Here is a 20,371-nt window from a genome sequence, read left to right as displayed (position 1 = left end):
CAGACATAGTTGTCTGTGTCTAAACCGGGTTGATTTCACAGAATGATGAGATTACAGAAAGATTTCCAATTACCAGAATTCATTCAGTAAGGAAAGAACGTTAACACCAGCATGGTGGTGGGATAGCCATTTTCATTGTCAAGTACCTAAAATACATCCGTCTTAATAACCTTGGAATTGTAGACGGCCATACAGAAACTTGCTGCATTCAGATAACAAACTTGTCAGAAAAAACCACAATAGCTGCTTGTTACCTCCATCTAACAGAATTACAGAATCACACTGGGACGCCTTCCTTCAATCACTTCAAGACATTGGACCATTCATTATTATGGAAGACTTCAATGCTCAACATATAGAATGGAACTACTCCAAAATAGACGGCCCAGGAAGAACTTTGATACAAATTTTAGATAAGTATGAAGTAAACATAATTAACCATGACACTTCTTCCCACTTTGACGCCAGAAATGGTTCGTTCAATAACCTGGATCTGGTTTTAACACGTGGAAGCAGTGGAGAAGAAACTATAGTATTCCAGGAAGAGGAACCGTTCGGTTCAGACCCCTTTCCACTCCATATTGCAATTAACATAACCAAAAGTATATACAGACCAAGAAACAATAAAAGGAGGAATATCTCCGCAGAGAACTGATTGGGGGGCATACACAAAAAAAAATGGATTATCACCTTGACACATCCATGCTGTCTATGGATACCTCCACTACTGAAAAGTATAACCACTTTTTAAAGGGTATGACACAAGCAGTCCTCAATAGCACACCAAAGAAAAGGTCAGGACATACATACACCCACAGAAATCCAGTCCCTTGGTGAGATCTGGAGTGTGACAGAGCCGTCAGAATTAGGAAGGCACACTTTAAGACATGGCAGCATCAGTCAACCACCAACAATTGGCTCCTTTACAAAAAACAAATAGCTCTGACCAAAAAACTTTTAAAAAAGAAAAAAGGAGAAAACTTCCGACAATTTGCTGCCAACCTCTCCCACAAAATTTCACTCATCTATATCTGGAACCACATCAGGGTACTTAAAAACAAGTGGATATCTACGAAGAAAAAAGAAAATACAAACTCTGAGGTACTCAAGCAAAACGTTAACAAAGCCTCAGACAAATTCTCCTCTCCTTGGGTTCCAATAAATCCTATCATAAACGTAAAAGTTACTCCAAATGCATTCCTAGACTCCCCGTTCGACTTCACCGAATTTAACTATGCCATCGACCGATCCAACCCCAAATCATCCCCTGGACTCGATGGAGTAGACTATAGGATGATTAAAAACTTATCAACCAAATCTTATCAAAAAACATGTTTCATATATATGGATCCCAGCTCGTAGCGGTATACATAGGAACGAAGTAGCAGATAATCTCGCAAAAGAAGCCACAAAACAAGCTCTGTCCCTACAACATAAAATTCCTTGCACAGGTTTCAAAGAGACTTTCACAGATGAAATGTGGAACGAGTTCCAATCCCTTCCCAGAGTTAGGTTTCATAGTAAAGGAGTTAAATATTTCTAACAATTCTTCAATTCACATAAGAAACCCTGGTATAGAGAACTAGACCTACCCAGAGAACTTATAGTAAGATTCGGCAGAATGAGAACTAATCACATTAACACCCATGAATCCCTGGCCAGACTTAAAATAATATAGCATTCCACTTGTGAGTGTTCGTACATCACCCAAGATATAGATCATCTAATATGGTATTGTCCTCATTGACACAAGAATAGAAATCTAATAGTCTCCAAATTATTGAAAAATAATTGGAAACCCCTGTTTAAGATAGACACATTCCTAAAGAACCTTAACGTTAGGGCCCTAAACATCATCAATGCGTTCTGCGCTACAAACAACATACTCTTTTATAACATCCTATATAAATCCACAAGCACTCCTCCTACTGCTCAATTAGACTGTATTAAAATAGAATAAGAATAGTAAGATAATTCCGATATTTACCAATACAAATAAGAATAGATATAAGACTTAGAATGATCCTGTCTTACAAATGCAATATAAGAACCAAAAAATTGGTTAATCTTGTCTCCAGATACAAGATGTACTTAATCTTTATCATTCAATTGAAAAATAGATTGTACTATTACGTTTTATGTAAAACTAGCGAAGTGTGTTTACACTTTTGCTCATCACTGTATGTACATAGAAAGTAAGTTATGTGACCTTCGTAAAGAAAACTGTGATAGAAACAAGCTGTGTACCAACCCAAGAAAACTGAAAACAAATATTGTATAGGAAATAATCAAAAAATGATCGATGATTCCAAGGAGTAAGAACGAAAGTTTTGAGCGTAGAGTTTTTTGCTGTGATATTAAAGTAATAGGAAATAGAATTGGGATAAAAATATCCCAAACGAGGAAGTTTTTACAAGGTATTCAAACTTAATAAACAGGCTCTGAAAAAGAGTCGAGGGATAAAGTGAAAACAATACAGTAAAGGACATAACCTATCTTCTCTGACATAGACTTACATACATATAGATATACATGTATATATAGTACATAGGCATACAAGATGTATTTTATTGTGTACTTTATACAAACTAGCTTATGGGCCAAATTAGGCCTAAAGCTTTATTAATAAATAAATCAAAGCTAATAGAATGCTGTTTAATATGATTGCTTGATTGTTCGAAAATAATGACCATGACATGGTCAAAATCCAAAAGCAATCAATCATTGAAAACGTTTCAAACAAATGATTTTTCTATGCTTTTCGTTGAGATTTCGCAACTTCTGAAGGCGTAAATTCAAGCTTAAAGAACGTATTTTATTTTGTATTGAAAGCCATTTCAAAAAAGAGCTCTTCCAGTCGGCGTAAAGGATAAGTATATTCCCCTTATTCTCGTCATGGCGTTGTCATCGTTCAAGCTTCATATGTCCGTAATGCGGAGTCTCTGAGTCTCTCTACACAATCGTGGTAGCTGTGCAATGTCGTACACGTGTTTTCATACTGTACATGGTTAGGGATCGCGTTAGTTATTAAAAATCTAGCGCATTATTTTTACGCGTTTCGTGAAACTTGATATTTTTGGGAAGTGGTAATCAGTGAAGAATACGCAACGATGTCTTTGTACAATTTCAAGAAAATAGCGGTGGTTCCCACCGCAAAGGTTAGTTAATTAAACATCGATTCTCTATTTACAATAAATATGTATCGATATTACCGTTTTATTCTTTTTTGTTAGGACTTCATCGACATAATCTTGTCGAAGACACAACGTAAAACACCCACAGTCGTTCACAAGAATTACAAAATCACCAGGATACGTTCTTTCTACATCCGCAAAGTGAAGTTTACACAGCAGAATTTCCACGACAGATTATCGCAGATAATTCAAGAATTTCCGAAGCTCGATGATGTTCATCCATTCTACGCCGATTTAATGAACGTTTTGTACGATAAAGATCATTACAAGCTAGCCCTTGGTCAGATAAATATAGCGAGACATTTAATCGACAAGTTAGTATAAATGACATTTTATATTCTTCTATTAATGTGTATGTTACCTAAATATTAATATTTTATGTTTTATTGTATATATAAATGTTTTATTGTAACAGTGTGGCAAAGGATTATGTGCGTTTAATGAAGTTTGGAGATTCTCTATATCGATGTAAACAACTGAAGAAGGCTGCCTTGGGTCGTATGGCTACAATAATGAAAAGGCAGGCAGCAAATTTAGCTTATTTGGAACAAGTTCGTCAGCATTTAGCCAGATTACCCAGTATAGACCCCTATACGCGCACCATTATAATATGTGGTTTTCCAAATGTTGGCAAAAGCAGTTTTATAAACAAGGTGATTTCATTTTTTATGTATTAATTAATATAGATAGATAAGTACTTGGTCTTGAAGGTAATAACTGCAGTAATGTCTCTATTTCCATTCTTATTGCCAGTACAAAATATTGTTCCAGGGTGAAATTGTTTATTCAATATTGTAATACATGTACTTTCCTTTTTACAGATCACACGAGCCGACGTCGAAGTTCAGCCATACGCGTTTACAACGAAATCGTTATATGTCGGTCACACGGACTACAAGTACTTGAGGTGGCAAGTGATCGACACACCTGGAATCCTGGATCATTCGCTGGAAGACAGGAACGTCATAGAGATGCAAGCGATAACTGCATTAGCGCATTTGCGATCGGCCGTGCTTTATTTCTGCGATATATCAGAGCAATGCGGTCACACGTTAGACGAACAGGTGAGTCTCTGAAACTGGATTCGCACATCATCAACATAAGCATTGAAATTATTTATTATATTCAATTTTTCCAGGTCAAGTTGTTCGAATCTATTAAACCCTTATTCGCGAATAAACCTTTAACGGTTGTATTAAATAAAGTAGACGTTGTGCGTTTAGAGGAACTTCCAGAAGAAAAGCAAAAGCTCCTGAAATCATTGGAAGAGAAAGAAGTACCTGTATTAGAGATGAGTACGATAACGGACTTCGGAGTGATGGATGTTAAGATACAGGCTTGCGAACGTCTGTTGGAGTTCCGCGTTGATCAGAAGATACGAACGAAGAAGGTAAATTAATTCTGGAACGATTAAAGGGAATGGTACCGAGAACCGATTCAATCGTAACAGATGAAGCTTTCAACATTTGTTTGCCATTACAGGTGGAGGGACTGCTGAATCGTCTACACGTCGCACAACCAGTGCCAAGGGATAACAAAGTCCGTGCACCGTGCATTCCAGAGATTATCCTGCAGAAGAGGCAAGCGGCAGCAGAACAGGCAACAAGAAAACGCAAACTGGAGCGACATATAGAAGAAGAGCTAGGTGACGACTACGTGCTGGACTTGAAGAAGAACTACGATATCGAGGGAGATCAGAAATACGATATTATTCCCGAAATCTGGGAGGGCCACAATATCGCTGATTATATCGATCCAGATATATTCGAGGTTCGTATCCACTTAAATCTTAAATTACTCTCATTGAAACTTGATTATTGATCTCCTTCATTCGTTGTTGCAGAAATTGAACCAACTTGAAAAAGAGGAGCAGCTTCGAGAAGAAGCTGGCATGTACGACTACAAGGTGCCAGAGTTGTCCGAGACGATGAAGGAAATAGTGGACTTGGCTAAGCAGATTCGAGACAAGAAGGCGATCATGAAGGACGAGGCGATGATTCAGAAGGCTTCCACGAAACCTGTGATGCCACGTACGGCCGCGGCAAGAGGACGAGAGAGGTCGGTGACGAAGCTAAAGGAACAGATGGAGGACCTGGGCATCGATATGGAGGAGACCGAAGAAGTGAGTGGCAAAATGATCCCTTCGCACTGCCAAGAGTTGGCACCAACGTGTCGTTTAATTACGCTATCCAGCAACAATCATAGATGATTCTTACAGATTTTCTGTCGGGCATCTAACAAATAAATATTAACCCATTGAGCGCTATGAACGCATATATGGGTTCCCACACTGCCATTCAATTTGGGCCATGAACACATATATGGGTTCTCAGGTAGCCCAGCGAGTGATTCGTCGTAAAAAGTAGGCTGTCCACAGCACACGCTTAACTTTGCACAACTCAGCGCTCAAAGGGTTAAAATTTGTTGGACAGTGTAGATGCCAAAGGGTAACACGTTCGCAAAAACATGTAGTTGAGTATTTCGAAATGATATTAACGAAATCTGTTGCTGTTTAACAGGCGCATTTCACGAAAACAAGAGGTCGATCGAGGTCGCTGTCGCAACCGGCCAAGAAACGTATGCGAATGGAATCCGCCTCGCAGTCTCGCGCTCGAAGCAGCTCGAGACCAGCCCGCGACGAGATGGGCGTGAAAAACGTCGCCATGAGGACGAAGCTGAAGAATATCGCGCACAAGGCGCTTAAGAAGAAGATCGCGAAGAAGGGTCTGAAGGGCGAAGCGGATCGATTCATCGGCACGAAGATGCCGAGACATTTGTTCTCTGGGAAGAGAGGCGTCGGCAAGACGGACAGAAGATAATCATATTGTTGCGAATTTCCGCGTCACTTACACAGAACTTTATTCTACAAATGTACAATTATCTACAGCAACATACAATCGTGTTTGGTCTATCGATTCTCTGTCTGGTTCGTTCAGCAGTCAGATTTCATCTCTTCAGTTGTCAGCTCGTCAACAGTTTTCCTGGCAACCCTTCCCTTTCTATTACTTCCTTAGGGATTGTCCATCGCAGGGCAATTTTTCCTTACAGCGACTTCGCATTGATCACGCCGCCGTAACAATATTTATATGTTCTCGCTATATTCACACAACAAAGATTTTGTTATGGTTTTGCACAAAAGATTGTCACTTCGATGTAAATGAACTAAATCGCTGCTACAAATGTTTGTCAACTCGCGAGACGTGATTAGAAAGAAAAGCGCGGCAGATACTGCAACAATATGAATGAATTGTCTACGATTGCATAACTCCGGGTCGCCAGTGACCTTCGGCCTCGAGCGGGGTGAGCAACATCGTGAAATTTTATTGCTGTCGCGCGACGATAACCCCTCGGCTATAGTCTACAAGACTAACGTTGTTCGTGGACTTCTTTTCCTCACCATGTGCAGTATTGGCTGTAGAAAGATCTATTCTGAGAGTGGACAAATTCTGTCCGCCTTGGTTGTGCAAGAATGTAATAATAATTATCCGTGGTAGGATGTCGGTGAGACAGTATACAAATTCCAATACATAACTTTACCGTTTTTAATTATTTATGGAAACTTCATCAAAGTATTTATGAGCTTTTTCTGATTAGAATGAAACCAAACACGATAGCATGTCGATTATACTTATTTAACACTCTAGCTACCGGAAATCTATTAATAGGCTTTTAATGGCAGAACTCGGAAGAAGTTTTTAGATTCTATGTCTCAGGATAAAGTTTTATTAATACGATTCTCAAGCTATACTCTTTGATTTCTAATGGACTGTTTAGATAGGTGCCAATAGGTAGAGTGTCAATAAATGATGTATTAATAAACATCTCAAGGATCAGCTAGAGCGGGAATGGTCGAGCTACAGGAAATGATCACGCTGTCTAGACATAATCGTGTTTGCATTCATTTTAATCAAAAACATCTGTTGTTTCACAATCAAAAATAAAAAAAAAACGTTTCCTTTTGAACTGGTTGTCTCTGGCTGTCTTTCTTTATCACTTGCTAGGTTTTCCGGCATGTTCAGTAAACTACATAACAGTCCCTACACGATAAACAATCATTTTTAGCCTCTCGGTTTAATTACTCTCGAAGTAAATATTGTGACAACGCCGATACCGACGATAATTGCGTGGCGTTGCGTTGAGCAACGTCTCGTTGCCTCATAAAAATGAAAAACACTGGAGGATCGGGTTCGGATGCGGAGCTGCATTAGCGGGAGAGGAGGCTGTCTGCGAAAAGTGTTGCGGTCGAGATACAGTTACTGCGCTGTTATATAAATAACGAATAAATTTTTATTTTGTCGTTACATCATCGATGGTTGATTAGAAAATATAAGTAACGCGAGCGAACCGGAAGTCGCGGACAATGGTTCGGCGCAGGAAGTAGCCGTCGTCTATCAACGAAATTTCGAAAACGAATTTGTGACGTATGCCTCGCGAGGTGTGGGAGGACATAAACTATAGACGCTCTTTTATTCGACTGAAAAATATACAATAGATGCGAAGGTGAAAGCGTTCAATGATGATTACACCGGTAACGCTGAGCCTATCGAACATTCCCTTGTGAAAATTACACGATTGAATTCATTTCGATTTTTCGAATTATTCTCCATTGAAAGGTTTGTATTTCTTTATCTTCATAGTTTCAATTGTAAAATAAAATATATTTATACGATTGTTTGATCATATGCGGCAGGTTCAGCGTTAAGGGTGGAAAATGTTTAACATCGACGTCCCGGAGATGATAAAACGGAAGAGAGAAGGGGAGCACGGTGTCAGAGATACGCTCTGTAACTCTATTAGGAACTAACGAAACCTCGAGCAGAAGAAAACTCTATGAAGCAGCGATTTCGCGTATAAATAGATCGAATCTGTCTTCTGCATTTAATACTCGGCTCGCAATACGCGCGGAGAACCCACATACATCTACAATATCCTAACCCCAGAGTGATCGAAATAAATTAAAAGAATGCATGCGACGCGATGAGATAACGTGGTGTCTTATCGACTTCTTTTCTTCTTCTTTCTTCTTTTTTTTTTGTGCGTAACAAGAATCTCGCCGCGTTTGTCGGTAGATCCGCAAGTTCTTTCTCGGAGAACGACGATTAATTAACAACTAAGTCACGTATGTACAAGGGACAATTTTAAAAAAGAGACCATTTAACGATACGAAATACGATTATTTATGAGTAATAATGTCAAGCAGATATCTTAGTATCACAGTCAATGGAAGACCCGCGATTATGGGGTCTGGGCATTCGGTGATGTCTCAGATCGCGTTCGCAGCTGTTCCTTCGTGCAGAAGTTCGCTTCGATACAGCTTACCATGGAATTATGGCGGTTTTACTGTCGATGGGATAATATACAGTGACACTCGTAAAACCTTGGGCTACCTTTCGGAAGAAAAGATAGGTGCGTGTACATCGAACGACTGCGAAACGCCACCACCCAATGCCATTCGGACGATTCTTTGGTGAGTCCTCGTAAACTGTTCAGTTCTCAGTCCTCCGAAAGCTTTTCTGTACCTACCAATGCTACACTGTAGCATACTAAACAGTTGCAGTATTGCCTCGATAACTGTCGCGGCTTATCTGAAATATTATGACCGGCTGTGGACTCTACCGAAGGGAGAGCGATTCTTTTATTCGTCATTTGGTCGGGGAGCTGACGACGAAATTCTAGTCTATTGCAGTCTCAAGGTAAGTTCCGTAAGATAGAGCTTCAGGATTGCACAGACTTAAAAAATATACAACAAAATTATACAACATCAAAGAAAGTGAAGTTTGTAACCTCGATGCTCTTTCAAAAAATTCCCAAAGATTGGGCAGACTTAAAAATGCGAAACTTCAAAATTATACAGCATCAAAGAAGCTGAAGTTTGCAACCTCGATGCTCTTTTAAAAAGTTCCCAAAGATTGGGCAGACTTAAAAAATGCGAAACTTCAAAATTACACAGCATCAAAGAAGGTGACGTTTGCAAGCTGGATGCTCATCTTTTAACAAATTCTCAATCTTTGGACATAAAACTTCAAAATTACACTGTATTATAACGAGGGCTGAGTTTGGAACTCCAATGCTGTTCTTTCAAAAAATTCCGAAAAATTAGCTAATGATGCACATGAAACAGTGTTCGAGTCGAAAAGTACACTTATCGAGGCATTACCGCAGCTTCTCAACTTCCGCAAGAGGATCGGTGGTTCAAGAGCAGGCGCATTCGAGCACCTTGATGTTCTTCCAGTAGGAGACCTTGAGCTGTGTGGAGTCGTTCTCGTCGAAGTAGACGATCATCAGCTGGTCGAGTTTGCTGGGCGCGCAGCAGGGTTTCGGCACCTTCTTCCTGTCCTCCTTCCACAGCAGGCTCTGCAGGAGGGCGTGATGATGAGCAGGATTATACCTTGGCGGACACCGCCCCTTGCAGTAACCAGCGTCGAAGGTTTTCGGGTAGACTATAAACTCGAATCCCTTCAAGTCTTTGAACATCACCGTCAGCTCGTGTCTACAGCATTTCTTGCTCTCCCCTTTGCACTTGGTCCTGCGTCCTCTATGCAAAGACATCAACTCCTCCGGCGTCGATCTCTTCGACCTTGAGAGTCCATCTTTGAGAGCGTTCGACTCCGAGGATTCCGTGAACACGTTCAGAACCGGCGAGGAAAAGCTTCGTCTGACAGGTTCGTCGTCCTGAAGGAACTCTAATTCGAGTCCAAAGTTCTCCAGACCAGTTTCCAGCCAGGAGGACACGGCTGCCGTCGAGTCCAACTCCAGCCATCTTGAATCTCCTCCCGGAACCCTCTTCCGCACGATCAACCGTCTAGATCCGAACGTGTTCAAGTACAGTTGAACATCCAGCTCGGAACGCTCGCTGTAGTCCCCGTGCAGCAATAATCGCAACGTCGCGTGGTCAACAGACACGTTAGCATCTGCCTCAGGAATTTCCACGGGAAAGAACAATCGGTGACGACGCTGTCCTCTGTCGATCCGACTCGATCCATTTCCAGGATGCGCTGCAAACAGACACGACTCACTGAGCACATTACGTAAACGGGAACCTTGAATCCTGCGTGTCTCTCTCTTTCTCTGGCTATCGACTCGTTGCTACCGTGCACATACCGGGGTTCGAGATTGTTTGATTGAGAAGAGGAGATCAAGCAACGGATCGTGGAATCGTTTAGATCAAGCTTTGTGTTGCATAATTTAGAAAGTTTAACACGTTGACTGCCATGTCACCCGTATGTGGGTGACGGAATTATTTGTCCAGGTTTTAAAATGAATTGTCACGTTGATATATTCATTATACCAAATTTGATTAAGATCTGTAAAATGCAAGAAAGTTGGAGGACTACTCAATATCATACATTTAATTATTTTCAATTTTTATTTCATTAAATAATTTACTTTGAGTTTATGGAATTTTTTAGGTTTCTAGTTCGGCAGTCAAAGTGTTAATAATGTCGTTGTTAGCGAGTTCGACGACGACGTGACAATAAAACATGGAAGAAAAATCAATACGGTTATTCGGGGAAGGATGGATCTCGATCTCTGAAATTGACAGTGAAATAAAACATTACTTTTCGCGAATCAAATTATCTCTTGTTCTATCTTTCTATCGCGCCTGTTTGCAACAATAAACGAATACACGTCGCGGTAAACATTTTTTTACCAAACTTGAAAATCTATTTTTACACTGCAATCGGTTATTTAAATCAAATTTTATTAGGATCCACGAGGTGTGAGAACATTAGAAAAATCATTGTTACGAGAAACTTAGTCCTTTCTGTTTTTGTATTATTAAATAAGTTTGTTTTGAACTTGTGTGATTTATATCGGTGTGGCACTCGGCGTGCTAATGATTTTACCTGGAACGATACGTTTAACGATTGAAACGGGCAACGATTAAATGCCACAAATTAAATAGCTCGCCGCACTGAATCGCGACTGTTCTTTTAGGAATAATTGGTTCTCGTTAGTTGCTGCGGCTCTAATGATTTGATCCACCACCGTGCCTCCAGCAAGACAACTTAGCAGGGCATTTTTCCTGACGAAGGGAAATTTGAATGTGTAAGACAGGTAAGGCACGACGTTCCAGCTGATTTCATATGTGGTAAACGTTTGGGAGGATCGTCGGGTTTCCGAAAGGCAGAAAAAGCAGGGGAGCGCTATCATTAGAAGTCAACGAGCGGTGGGGCTATTGACCCGGTCGAATGACTGTATCGATCGGGATTTTTGCAGCCGTGGATCGGCGTCTCGGTGTCGCCAGAGGCCGGCGGTGCTGTTTTTCAGCGCGTTTTTCACCGCGCGCCGGTTCCGTTTTGCGAGAGCGTGTGTACGAGTGAGGCCGGCGCAGCAGAAGCGGACACAACACGTATCCGGTAGAGGCTGTCGACGACAACGACCAGTCCCGTCCGTTCCATTTACATCGGCCAATTAGAGGAATTATCAAACTCCGGGGTAATTCGTTAATAGACGTACTCGCGCGTCACCGCGAACCTCTCGTTACCCATCGCGATCGCACGTTTGTGGGAGTGTGTGTGTACGTTCGCGTTGGCCACGCGGGTTTACCATCGCCGTGAGCAGATATCGTCGGGGATTTTCGCACGCAATTGTCTCCGGTTTACGTCAGGACCATGGACAGGTAGTTCCCGACGCATTCCAGGACCGTTCCGGGAACTTGATGCGCGAGCCGCGCGTAAGCGGCTATTTACGATCGCGATACACCTTCTTGTCAACATTGTTCGCGTTCTGTTTTACTGGCTGGTCATCCCGTCAGCTGCGAGTGCCTCCTGCCCTATATTCCTGTCCTATTTTCAAAAGGCGGAATAACGACAGCCTAGTCGGGACCATTGCTATTCTGCGCGTTGTTTCGTAAATTGTAGAAAATAAAGGAAAATTTGTGCAGCGGTTGCGCGGATGTACTTTTGTATTTCATCTTTGAGAAACGTCAGACTGCGGATCTTTATGCAAAATTTGTCTGCATTTGTTATAAGTGGACTGCGGGTCTTTATGCAAAATAAAAATTATTCGAATCAATTGCTAGAAGCACAGATTAAAATTTTTTGTTCTCTTCTGAATAAATTTTAAACAATATATCGACATCCTTAGACTGTCTTAATTTCTTCACTGTTTTAAATTGCACCAACTCGATTTTGTCAGAAATGCATAAAATCCGCAGTCTAGGTATAAACAGACAGCGGATCTTTATGCAAAATAAAAATTTTGTAGCTGAACTGCGACAGACTCGAGCGAAATGGACATTTATTTTCTTTCTTAATATGTTTAGTAGGTTGAGAATAATATAACAGTATTTTCGAATTCTTCGAACGTGTTTACTGTGGCAAATTGCAGCTCCTCATTTTTGTCATAAATGCATCAAATCCGCGGTCCACTTACGGGATCCAATTTGTCCATCTATATATTTATCTATGCTTTTTGTCTATTGGCATGTTGTCTATTGGTATGTCGTCCATTGGCATGTTTCGATTCTGAGCAAATGCCTCGTCTACGCAGCCGAAGGGTTAAACAAATTCTGAGAAATGCATCGCGTCTGAAATGAGACGCTAAAGACGCTAATAAGACGAGTTACAAACATGTACATGCCACGAGTGGCTACACGGCGATTCTACAAGCAAAAATAAGTAGAAAAACAAGAAGAACATTTTTTTGTTGACGGCATTGTTTTTGAGAAAAATCAGTTTGAATACGCACTAGGTGAGCGAGCTCTAGTATTTGCTGTAAGTAGAATCGGTGGGTGATGACCAGACGCGCCAGACAATACGCGGCCGTATTCGAGCTCGATTTTATCGAAAATTGGGCGTCAAAGCAGACGTCATTCTTCCTTTTCGACGTATTTATATGTATAGAATCACTATACCAACGCCTGTACCATAATTTTTTAAGATACTCTGTATACATACAATAAATCCACTCAATTGTTTCAGGTCATAACTCTGTTACCAAGTGAAGATACAGGAGAATGTCAAAGGAAAAAGACGAATGATTTAAAGGGTCCTTAGTACATCCGTAGGACCATGTTTTCTTAGAATCCCCTACAGGATTTTCTGCAGATTCCTATAACACAAGGTTCAAAATTCCTACAAAACCACATAGGGTAAGGGACCCCATTACTGTGGTGGTACCAATTACTGTGCCTATATTAATTACACTTATTTTTAAAGCATAATGAATATTGAAAAGGAGATATATAACATCTATATTAACTAATTTTAATGAAAAAATTTAATATCTCTTTTTTAATATTCATTATGATTTAAAAAGAAGTATTATTAATATACGCACAGTAATTGGTACCCTAAAATCATACATCGCTCGAAAAGGGTTCCTTTACAAGCCGCATAAAGCATCCACAACAGACGTCACTAGAGATTCCTATGAACGACGAGGTTCAAAACTCCAAAAATTCCTACAAACACAAAATTCCTACCGGATCATTATCAAGTCAAAATCATGCATCGTTTCAAAAGGAACCGTACACGACACCTATGAAGCATCCAGCATACTTTCTCAATCGAAAACCACAATAAGTTCTCGACGGCACTCGGGACGTAGAATTCCAAAAACGCACGGCACAGTTAGATAGTCTGAAGCATGCTATCTCGCGTGCCTAGTTTCTCGGCGTGGGAGCATGGCGTAACGAGGCCATCGGCACGCTTCCTCGCGCCCTTTATTTTCCCTTTCCTCGCTGAACAAGGCGTTCAAGGAAGAACGCAGCCGCCGAATGTTCGCGTAAGGCGACACCGTAGGATTAACGTGGCCCGTTGTCGGCCGTGTACCAGTCGTAAAACAGAGAGCCGTGTAACAGAACGCTGTAACGTTACAGGTTCCGCCGTGTCGGGATAAATCCCTGTGTCGGAAATGTAAAAATACGACGGCGAGCTTCGGACGAGAAAGTTTATCTCGATCCCCGTGGCGTCGCCGATATCCTAACGGTCCTACTCTCGGAACGTTATCTTCACCGGGGCCGTAAACCACGGGTAGAAAATAGTTTTCCAAATCCTCCGGTGAAAACGCCCGGGCGAATCGTCGTTTCTTTCTCTCTGGCCGATAAGAAACGATCCAGCCGTCGCGACACGACGCGACGGAGAGAGAGAGAGAGAGAGAGAGAGAGAGAGAGAGAGAGAGAACGATCGACGGATCTCTCGGTTTTCTCGGTCACCGGGTTTCTTAAACGGCGTGGATCTTACTCGGACGGACGGTGCTGGCATTCTTCGGCATACTTGCTCGTAATTGCGATGATTGGATAAGCCGGAGTTACGATAATTGAAGGGCTCGGCTAGCCGATCGGTGGAAGTATACTTGGACTTATAAGTGCAATTTTCTTGTGTCAATTTGGTTGAACCGTCGCACGGTTCAGTGGTTCAGAATCATAAAATAGGTGAATCAAATTCATATCTCTTTCAACTATGCTGCATTTATTATAAAGAGGGCAGTTTTCGGGGGTTTTCAATACGTAGAATCATCTAATATAAAAAACTACCCTTCTAAACCTACCCTTATGGGAGCTGTTTTTTTTATCCGATAAAATCGAAAATTCTTTGATTTAAAACATAATTTTAGACAAATAATGTTATATAAACATACCCAAGAAACTGTATAATTAAAGAGTTATTATTCAATTTTTTACACATTTATATAGTTTATCAACAATTTTATTTAATCATTGAACGAAACAGCTTCTGATAACGGGTTTTATAATATGAAAAATGCATGTTTTTAAAAAATGTCTCACTGTTACAGACGCAGACGGACGCAGCTAAGTTTTAGTTTAATTATAACAATAGTGTTTACAGAAATCGATATTGAAAGAAATTTGATGCACCTATTTGCATTAAAAAAGTTACAGTATTTTTAAAACAACCTTCATTGAAGAGATATCACATGTTTGTACATGAAACTGTAGTAGTAAATGACTATTTTAGCAAGAGTTAAAAATTCTTGAAAATTAACATAAAAGCAGATAAATACCAGTTTTAGAAGAATTCATTATTCATTTGAAATAAATCTTGCGCAGAAAATATACACGGTATTCTCTCAATCGTCGCGTAACATATACCGATTGATTACTGTTTCGAGAGAGCATCGACGCTTGAATGTTTATAATTCGATTGTTCTAAACATTCTAAACTATTACATTCACCATTATCGGTAGACCAAATATTAAATCATTCCATGTCATCCAATTTTTCCGAACTTTGTCCACCTACTTTACGATTCCGAACCACTGTGCGTCGCGGTTTTACTTTTGTTTGTAGCGGAGGTTATTCGTATGACAATTGTTAATAAACAGAGTGTCTTAAAGCTTGCGAGCCTCATACCGCTGCCATTTTAGGATCGAGTTCGAAAAGATTTAATTAATTAAGCAGGGATTTAAAGGATTTCAGTAACGTGGGAATTTACAGGATTTACACTGATTGGCTTCCGAGATCTCTGATTGTCAGTGGGGAATATGAAATCGGAAATTGACTAGCGCGGTTCTGTTGGCTAGTTGGTGATTCGAAAAGTTGTCGAACGTTTATATCTGCCGGCTGAGGAGAATATGTTTCATTCGATTTTGATAAAACAACTTCAAATTTGAATCTATACGAACGAAGAGTCGAAGGAAGAAGAGCGCGACGAAAGTTTCGAACAGAACTTGTATGGATACTACGCCGTTCTTATTCGTGATGTTTAGCCATCAGAGTAAATACGGACACGCAATAACGAACGGAAAGTGAAGGAAATTATAGAGCAACGGACCTTTCCTTGCAATGAATGACAATTGAAAGAAATCATAGAGCAAGGGGTTATACCACAGAATGTCTCCCCTTTTTCTTGTAATGAATGAAAATGGAAAGAAATCATAGATCGACGGGTTAGCGCAAAGTGTTCCCCCTTTTTCTTGTAACGAGTCAAAGGAGAAGGAAATTATAGAGCAAGGAAATAACACGGAACGTTCCCTTTTTTTTCTTACAATGAATGAAAACTGGATGAAATCGTTCAGCAAGGGATTAGCATAGAACCTTCCCCTTTTCCCCTTGCAGTGAATGCAAACGAAAGTAAATCGTAGAGCAAGGGATTAACAGAGAATGTTCTCTTTCTGTTACGATACATAGAAAAGACAAAAGATCACAATGAATTAATATACAAGATCTCCTTGTGCTTTACAACGTTCCCCCAGCCATAAATCCTGAAAGATCCACAAGCCGACAACGAAATAATTTATACGATTTTGCAAAACGACGAGACGCGAACACTGTTTGTGCTACATACGCCCACCGATCGAAACCGGGAGCCCAGTCTAGACAAAAATCGGCAGCGTTATAAATCAGCAGCTCTGGGTTTGTACAGGAGCTCGGAATGCACGGTAACGCTCGTGCTATAAAACCGCGAGCATGCGAATCAATCTGCGTTCCATTCTCTTAAAGATTCGTTTGTTACGCCCGAATTGATGATCGCGGGGGTGACCTCAGAATAGGATCACGCGATCGCATTGTTGGATCTCTGGTTCAATGACGCGCGGCACAGACCGATCGGAAAGGGAAGGAAAGGCGTTTTGGCGATCGACCAGCGATCGCAACAGAATAACTCGCAAAATAACTCGCCGTGAAATCGGTTGGGAATCCCTAGCATTCCGATAATTCGGCGTAAAAGTTGGAGAAATTCGTCACCGTGCCGGAATTTGCGATGTCCGAGGTTTATTCGCGGCACCGGCACCAATTATAGATTACCTTGCACATCATCGCCGCCAGAAATAGCATACGGTCTCGTAATATGGAACACCTGATTCCAGAACGTTGCCGAAAATAGAGAAAGTTGCTTTTCGGTTGTTTTGACAAGGTTCGGGTTTTAACGAACGCACTCAGCATTGCCATAAAAACACAGAGCGATTTGCTTAAGAATATCGTTTCGGAAAGGTCAATATTTATCATAGTGATTAAGTCGGTAACATTTTTTAGAAGATAGTGTGTCAGACTTTAAAATTGAACAGATCGAGACAACGCTTCGTATGAATAGTTTAGATCAATCTGGACCAAAATAATCTACTTTTCACAGATTAGATTAAACTGAGATACAGCGTTGCTAATATTGAATGGGATTTTGATCTTTGTCTTTTATCCTGACTGTACAAACAAGTTTATGCATTCACGACGAAAAAGGACAGGCGACATGAAATCGCAATATTGGATTTATTTAGATTTTGTACGATTTCTGTTATAATACGTACTTGAATAAAAATATATATTCGCCTATTTCCTATGGGAAGACTTTTATAATTTGAATGATTGCAGAATAAAATATACGAAATCGGTCAGTTGACCGGTTGTGCTAGGTTCAGTGTTAAAACGGAAACAGAAGTGATCGGTTATGCTACGTGCTTGGATAAAAATATATATTCGCTCATTTCGCATGGGAAGACTTTTATAATTTGAATGATTTCAGAATAAAATATACGAAATCGGTCAGTTGACCGGTTGTGCTAGGTTCAGTGTTAGAACGGAAGCAAAAGTTTTCCATTGAAGTAAAACAAAAAAGTCTGAACAAGTCAGGAACAGCCATAACAGTTGAAGGTTCTGGAGAACCGTTTCAAAAACCGAATTACAGCATTTTTTGAAGGCCTGCTTTGAAGTGTCGCTAATTATTACCTGCATCTAGTGAATGTGCTTGAAAGAGAGATCACTTGTCGGAATATTTTCGGCCGGTTTCGACGGAATCGGCACGCGACCGGCAATCTTCGGGAACGATTCGCGAGGAATCCCGGTGGAAGGAATGCTCGTACACTTGAGGTGTACAAAAGGAAATCGAACATGACCGAGCCGCGGCTTCCTCGCCGATTCGTTCTTATTGCGTTCGGGAACTCGTCGTTCGGCATTCCATCGCGGTCGGAATTTCTATTTCATAATAACGCGGCCGCTACAGACGCAGCTGCAAGAAGAGGACGCACCGAGCGAACAGGGCCGAGTCGCGAGACAACTTATCGTCGTTGGGGAACACGTTTTCCTTTCCGCGAACGGAGGAAAGCGGTTCGCCATGGCACTTCGGACCAGTTCCGTGACTCCGGACCAGTCCCCGGATGCCTCGCGCACGATGAAATCGAAAGCTTTTTGCTCCTCGATGCCGGACTCCCTTGCTCGTGACTTACTGTTAGATCCCTGATTTATGAAACACCTAATGGAACATTCGGATCGCTGCGAAGAAGATTCCACGGAATTGCTCGTAAGCGTGCTTGGAGTATTCCATGTTCATTTCGGGACAGTTTAGGCTATCTTTATGCAAAATAAAAACTGCATTAATTGCAAGAAACAGGAGTCTAATAGAAATTTCTTTCTTGTTATATTGGTTTTAATAAGCTGAAGCTGACACATTGATATTTTTTAATTGTTTTAATTTGTCTGCTGCTTTAAATCGCACCTAGTCAGTTTTGTCATAAATGCATTAAATATTTCAAAGAATCTTCGAGAAAACGATCCTTCCTCGGCCCTCATCTTCCTTTATGTTTTGAGTTCGAATAACGAGATGGAAAAAACAAGAGAAGAAATATTATCCACATAGAAAATTAGGCCAACAGCTAGCCAATATGTTTTTTTTTTTTTCGAAAAAAAGTGTCGGCTCTATCGCAGCAAGCAAAAACGCGTGGTACGAGAAGCGAGAAATACAGGCTGATAGAGCGACCAGGCGTGTAAAAGTTAATTAGATCAGCGATACGAGAGCTGTCCAGTGATTGATAAGCCTGGTCAGGAATAACAGCTGCCCCGACATTATTGTTCGAGTTTGAAGAGCCGAATCCTCGAAACTGTGGGCTTTAAAACACGTGTTGTTGACCCTTTAGCCCTTTAATGTAGACTGTTCCTTCCGAGGGGACGTCTCGTAAATCATTCGAGAGGACATGAAAAGATTGCTCTGGCAATTACGGTAGTTACAAGATGTAATGTGTTTGTTCCACAAAATCTGTATCAATAAAACTTCCTACCAAATCCCATACGACCAGAGCACTTGATCGTTTCTGTAAGCAACACATGATTCGTTCAAGTTGCTGATAGACGGTCCAAGAAAAATCTCCGATTGCATAGGGTTGAAACAATGTAAATTTGCGAGTAAGTAACGAACTCTGCATCGCGCGCGAAGAGTTAAGACGCCAAGGTATTACATCGTCCGAGTCGCGTCTCTTTGCACGCGTAATCGTATGCAAAACGCGCCGCTCGTAATTGGAGACGACGGAAAAGAAGGAGATCCGAGGGCAGAGCCGTTAGGAGCTCGTTCGAGGGTGCTCCAAGCCACTCTAACCCTTTCCACGCAGTCAAACGTCACGTATCCAGGGACCCTTTCTTTTAATACTCGTCTACAAGCGCGAAACGTGCCGCGTCGCGCCGCGCCGCTCCGCTCTGCTCCGCTCTGCTTCGCTCTGCTCGAGGATTCGGCTCCGGAGAGCCACTCGACCAACTAGTTTCACGCGTTCCGACTTCGTCTCCCTGTTGCGTGCACGAGAACAGCTCGAAACTCTTGGAAAAAGGGATCGGAACGCGCCAGGTGCCTTCAAACATTTTTACCCTTCCCTGGCTAGCGTCCGCGAATTTATGAACCTAGCAAATTAATTTTGCTGGAGTGAAAACGCCTGGAAACCATTGTGTTTGAATCGATTTAACATGGATCGACCTTTGCTTTTAATTGCAATTTTTCTTACGGGAAATCAAACGAGTAGGGTACTCATAGACTCCGTGCCAATTCCAAGCTAAATAAATTTTTCTCATTGCAGTAAGGTGCAGTGGAGTAAATCCGTACACGGGGCAAATCCGCACTAGGCCCTTATTTATTCGAATATACGTTGCATTGTACCAACTGTAAGGTAGAAATCACAATTGCATGAACTGGGTTTGTGGAAACTGCAGCAAAGGATGAAAAAAAAAACAATATGAATGTGAGAGATGTCTTGACGATGATTGAATACAAATTTGAATTTTTATCTTTATGTTATTTTATTACTAATAATAATTCCGCTTTTTCCAATAATTTTTAAACAGGTAGGTGCAGTTTTGCCCCAGTTCCGGGGAAGTCCGCCCTAGCAGCACTGTTTTTAATTTATTAAGAAAATCATAAGTTTCAGAAGATATTTTCAATCCAAATTAATGCAACTTAAAGAATAAACCATGCGCTAAATAAAAACACTAAGATTATTAGGTTTTAGTGGAATAGATAGA

General features: G+C 41.0%; 2 protein-coding genes across 2 annotated transcripts in view; one reads left to right on the top strand and one right to left on the bottom strand.

The window, feature by feature from the left end:
* The first annotated feature begins 2,832 nt into the window (after nt 1–2,832).
* Non1 (nucleolar GTP-binding protein 1) lies at nt 2,833–6,144 on the top strand. Its single transcript, XM_076784670.1, has 8 exons — nt 2,833–3,158; nt 3,234–3,508; nt 3,610–3,847; nt 4,016–4,258; nt 4,333–4,584; nt 4,677–4,964; nt 5,038–5,316; nt 5,714–6,144. Exons 1-8 carry the CDS (start codon nt 3,111–3,113, stop codon nt 6,011–6,013), a joined length of 1,923 nt encoding a protein of 640 aa, XP_076640785.1. The 5' UTR covers nt 2,833–3,110; the 3' UTR covers nt 6,014–6,144.
* A 3,070-nt stretch (nt 6,145–9,214) lies between these two features.
* Nucleotides 9,215–20,371, bottom strand: part of Mav (TGF-beta domain-containing family member maverick) — a 31,542-nt gene continuing 20,385 nt past the window's right edge. Inside the window, exon 3 of the mRNA XM_076784678.1 lies at nt 9,215–10,189. Within this exon, the coding sequence (XP_076640793.1) occupies nt 9,387–10,189 (803 nt within the window). The 3' untranslated portion in view covers nt 9,215–9,386. The remainder of the gene's footprint in view (nt 10,190–20,371) is intronic.

This window comes from Halictus rubicundus, chromosome 3 (assembly GCF_050948215.1).
Source record: "Halictus rubicundus isolate RS-2024b chromosome 3, iyHalRubi1_principal, whole genome shotgun sequence".
Classification (NCBI taxonomy): domain Eukaryota; kingdom Metazoa; phylum Arthropoda; class Insecta; order Hymenoptera; family Halictidae; genus Halictus; species Halictus rubicundus.
This window is presented reverse-complemented; position numbering and strand designations above follow the sequence as displayed.

Bases quoted from the DNA above. Each gene is read 5' to 3' on its own strand.
- Non1 (XM_076784670.1), top strand. From the start codon at position 3,111: ATGTCTTTGTACAATTTCAAGAAAATAGCGGTGGTTCCCACCGCAAAG. The intron at 3,848-4,015 runs GTGATTTCATTT...TCCTTTTTACAG, and splicing joins AAAGCAGTTTTATAAACAAG to ATCACACGAGCCGACGTCGA. The intron at 4,965-5,037 runs GTTCGTATCCAC...TCGTTGTTGCAG, and splicing joins TCGATCCAGATATATTCGAG to AAATTGAACCAACTTGAAAA.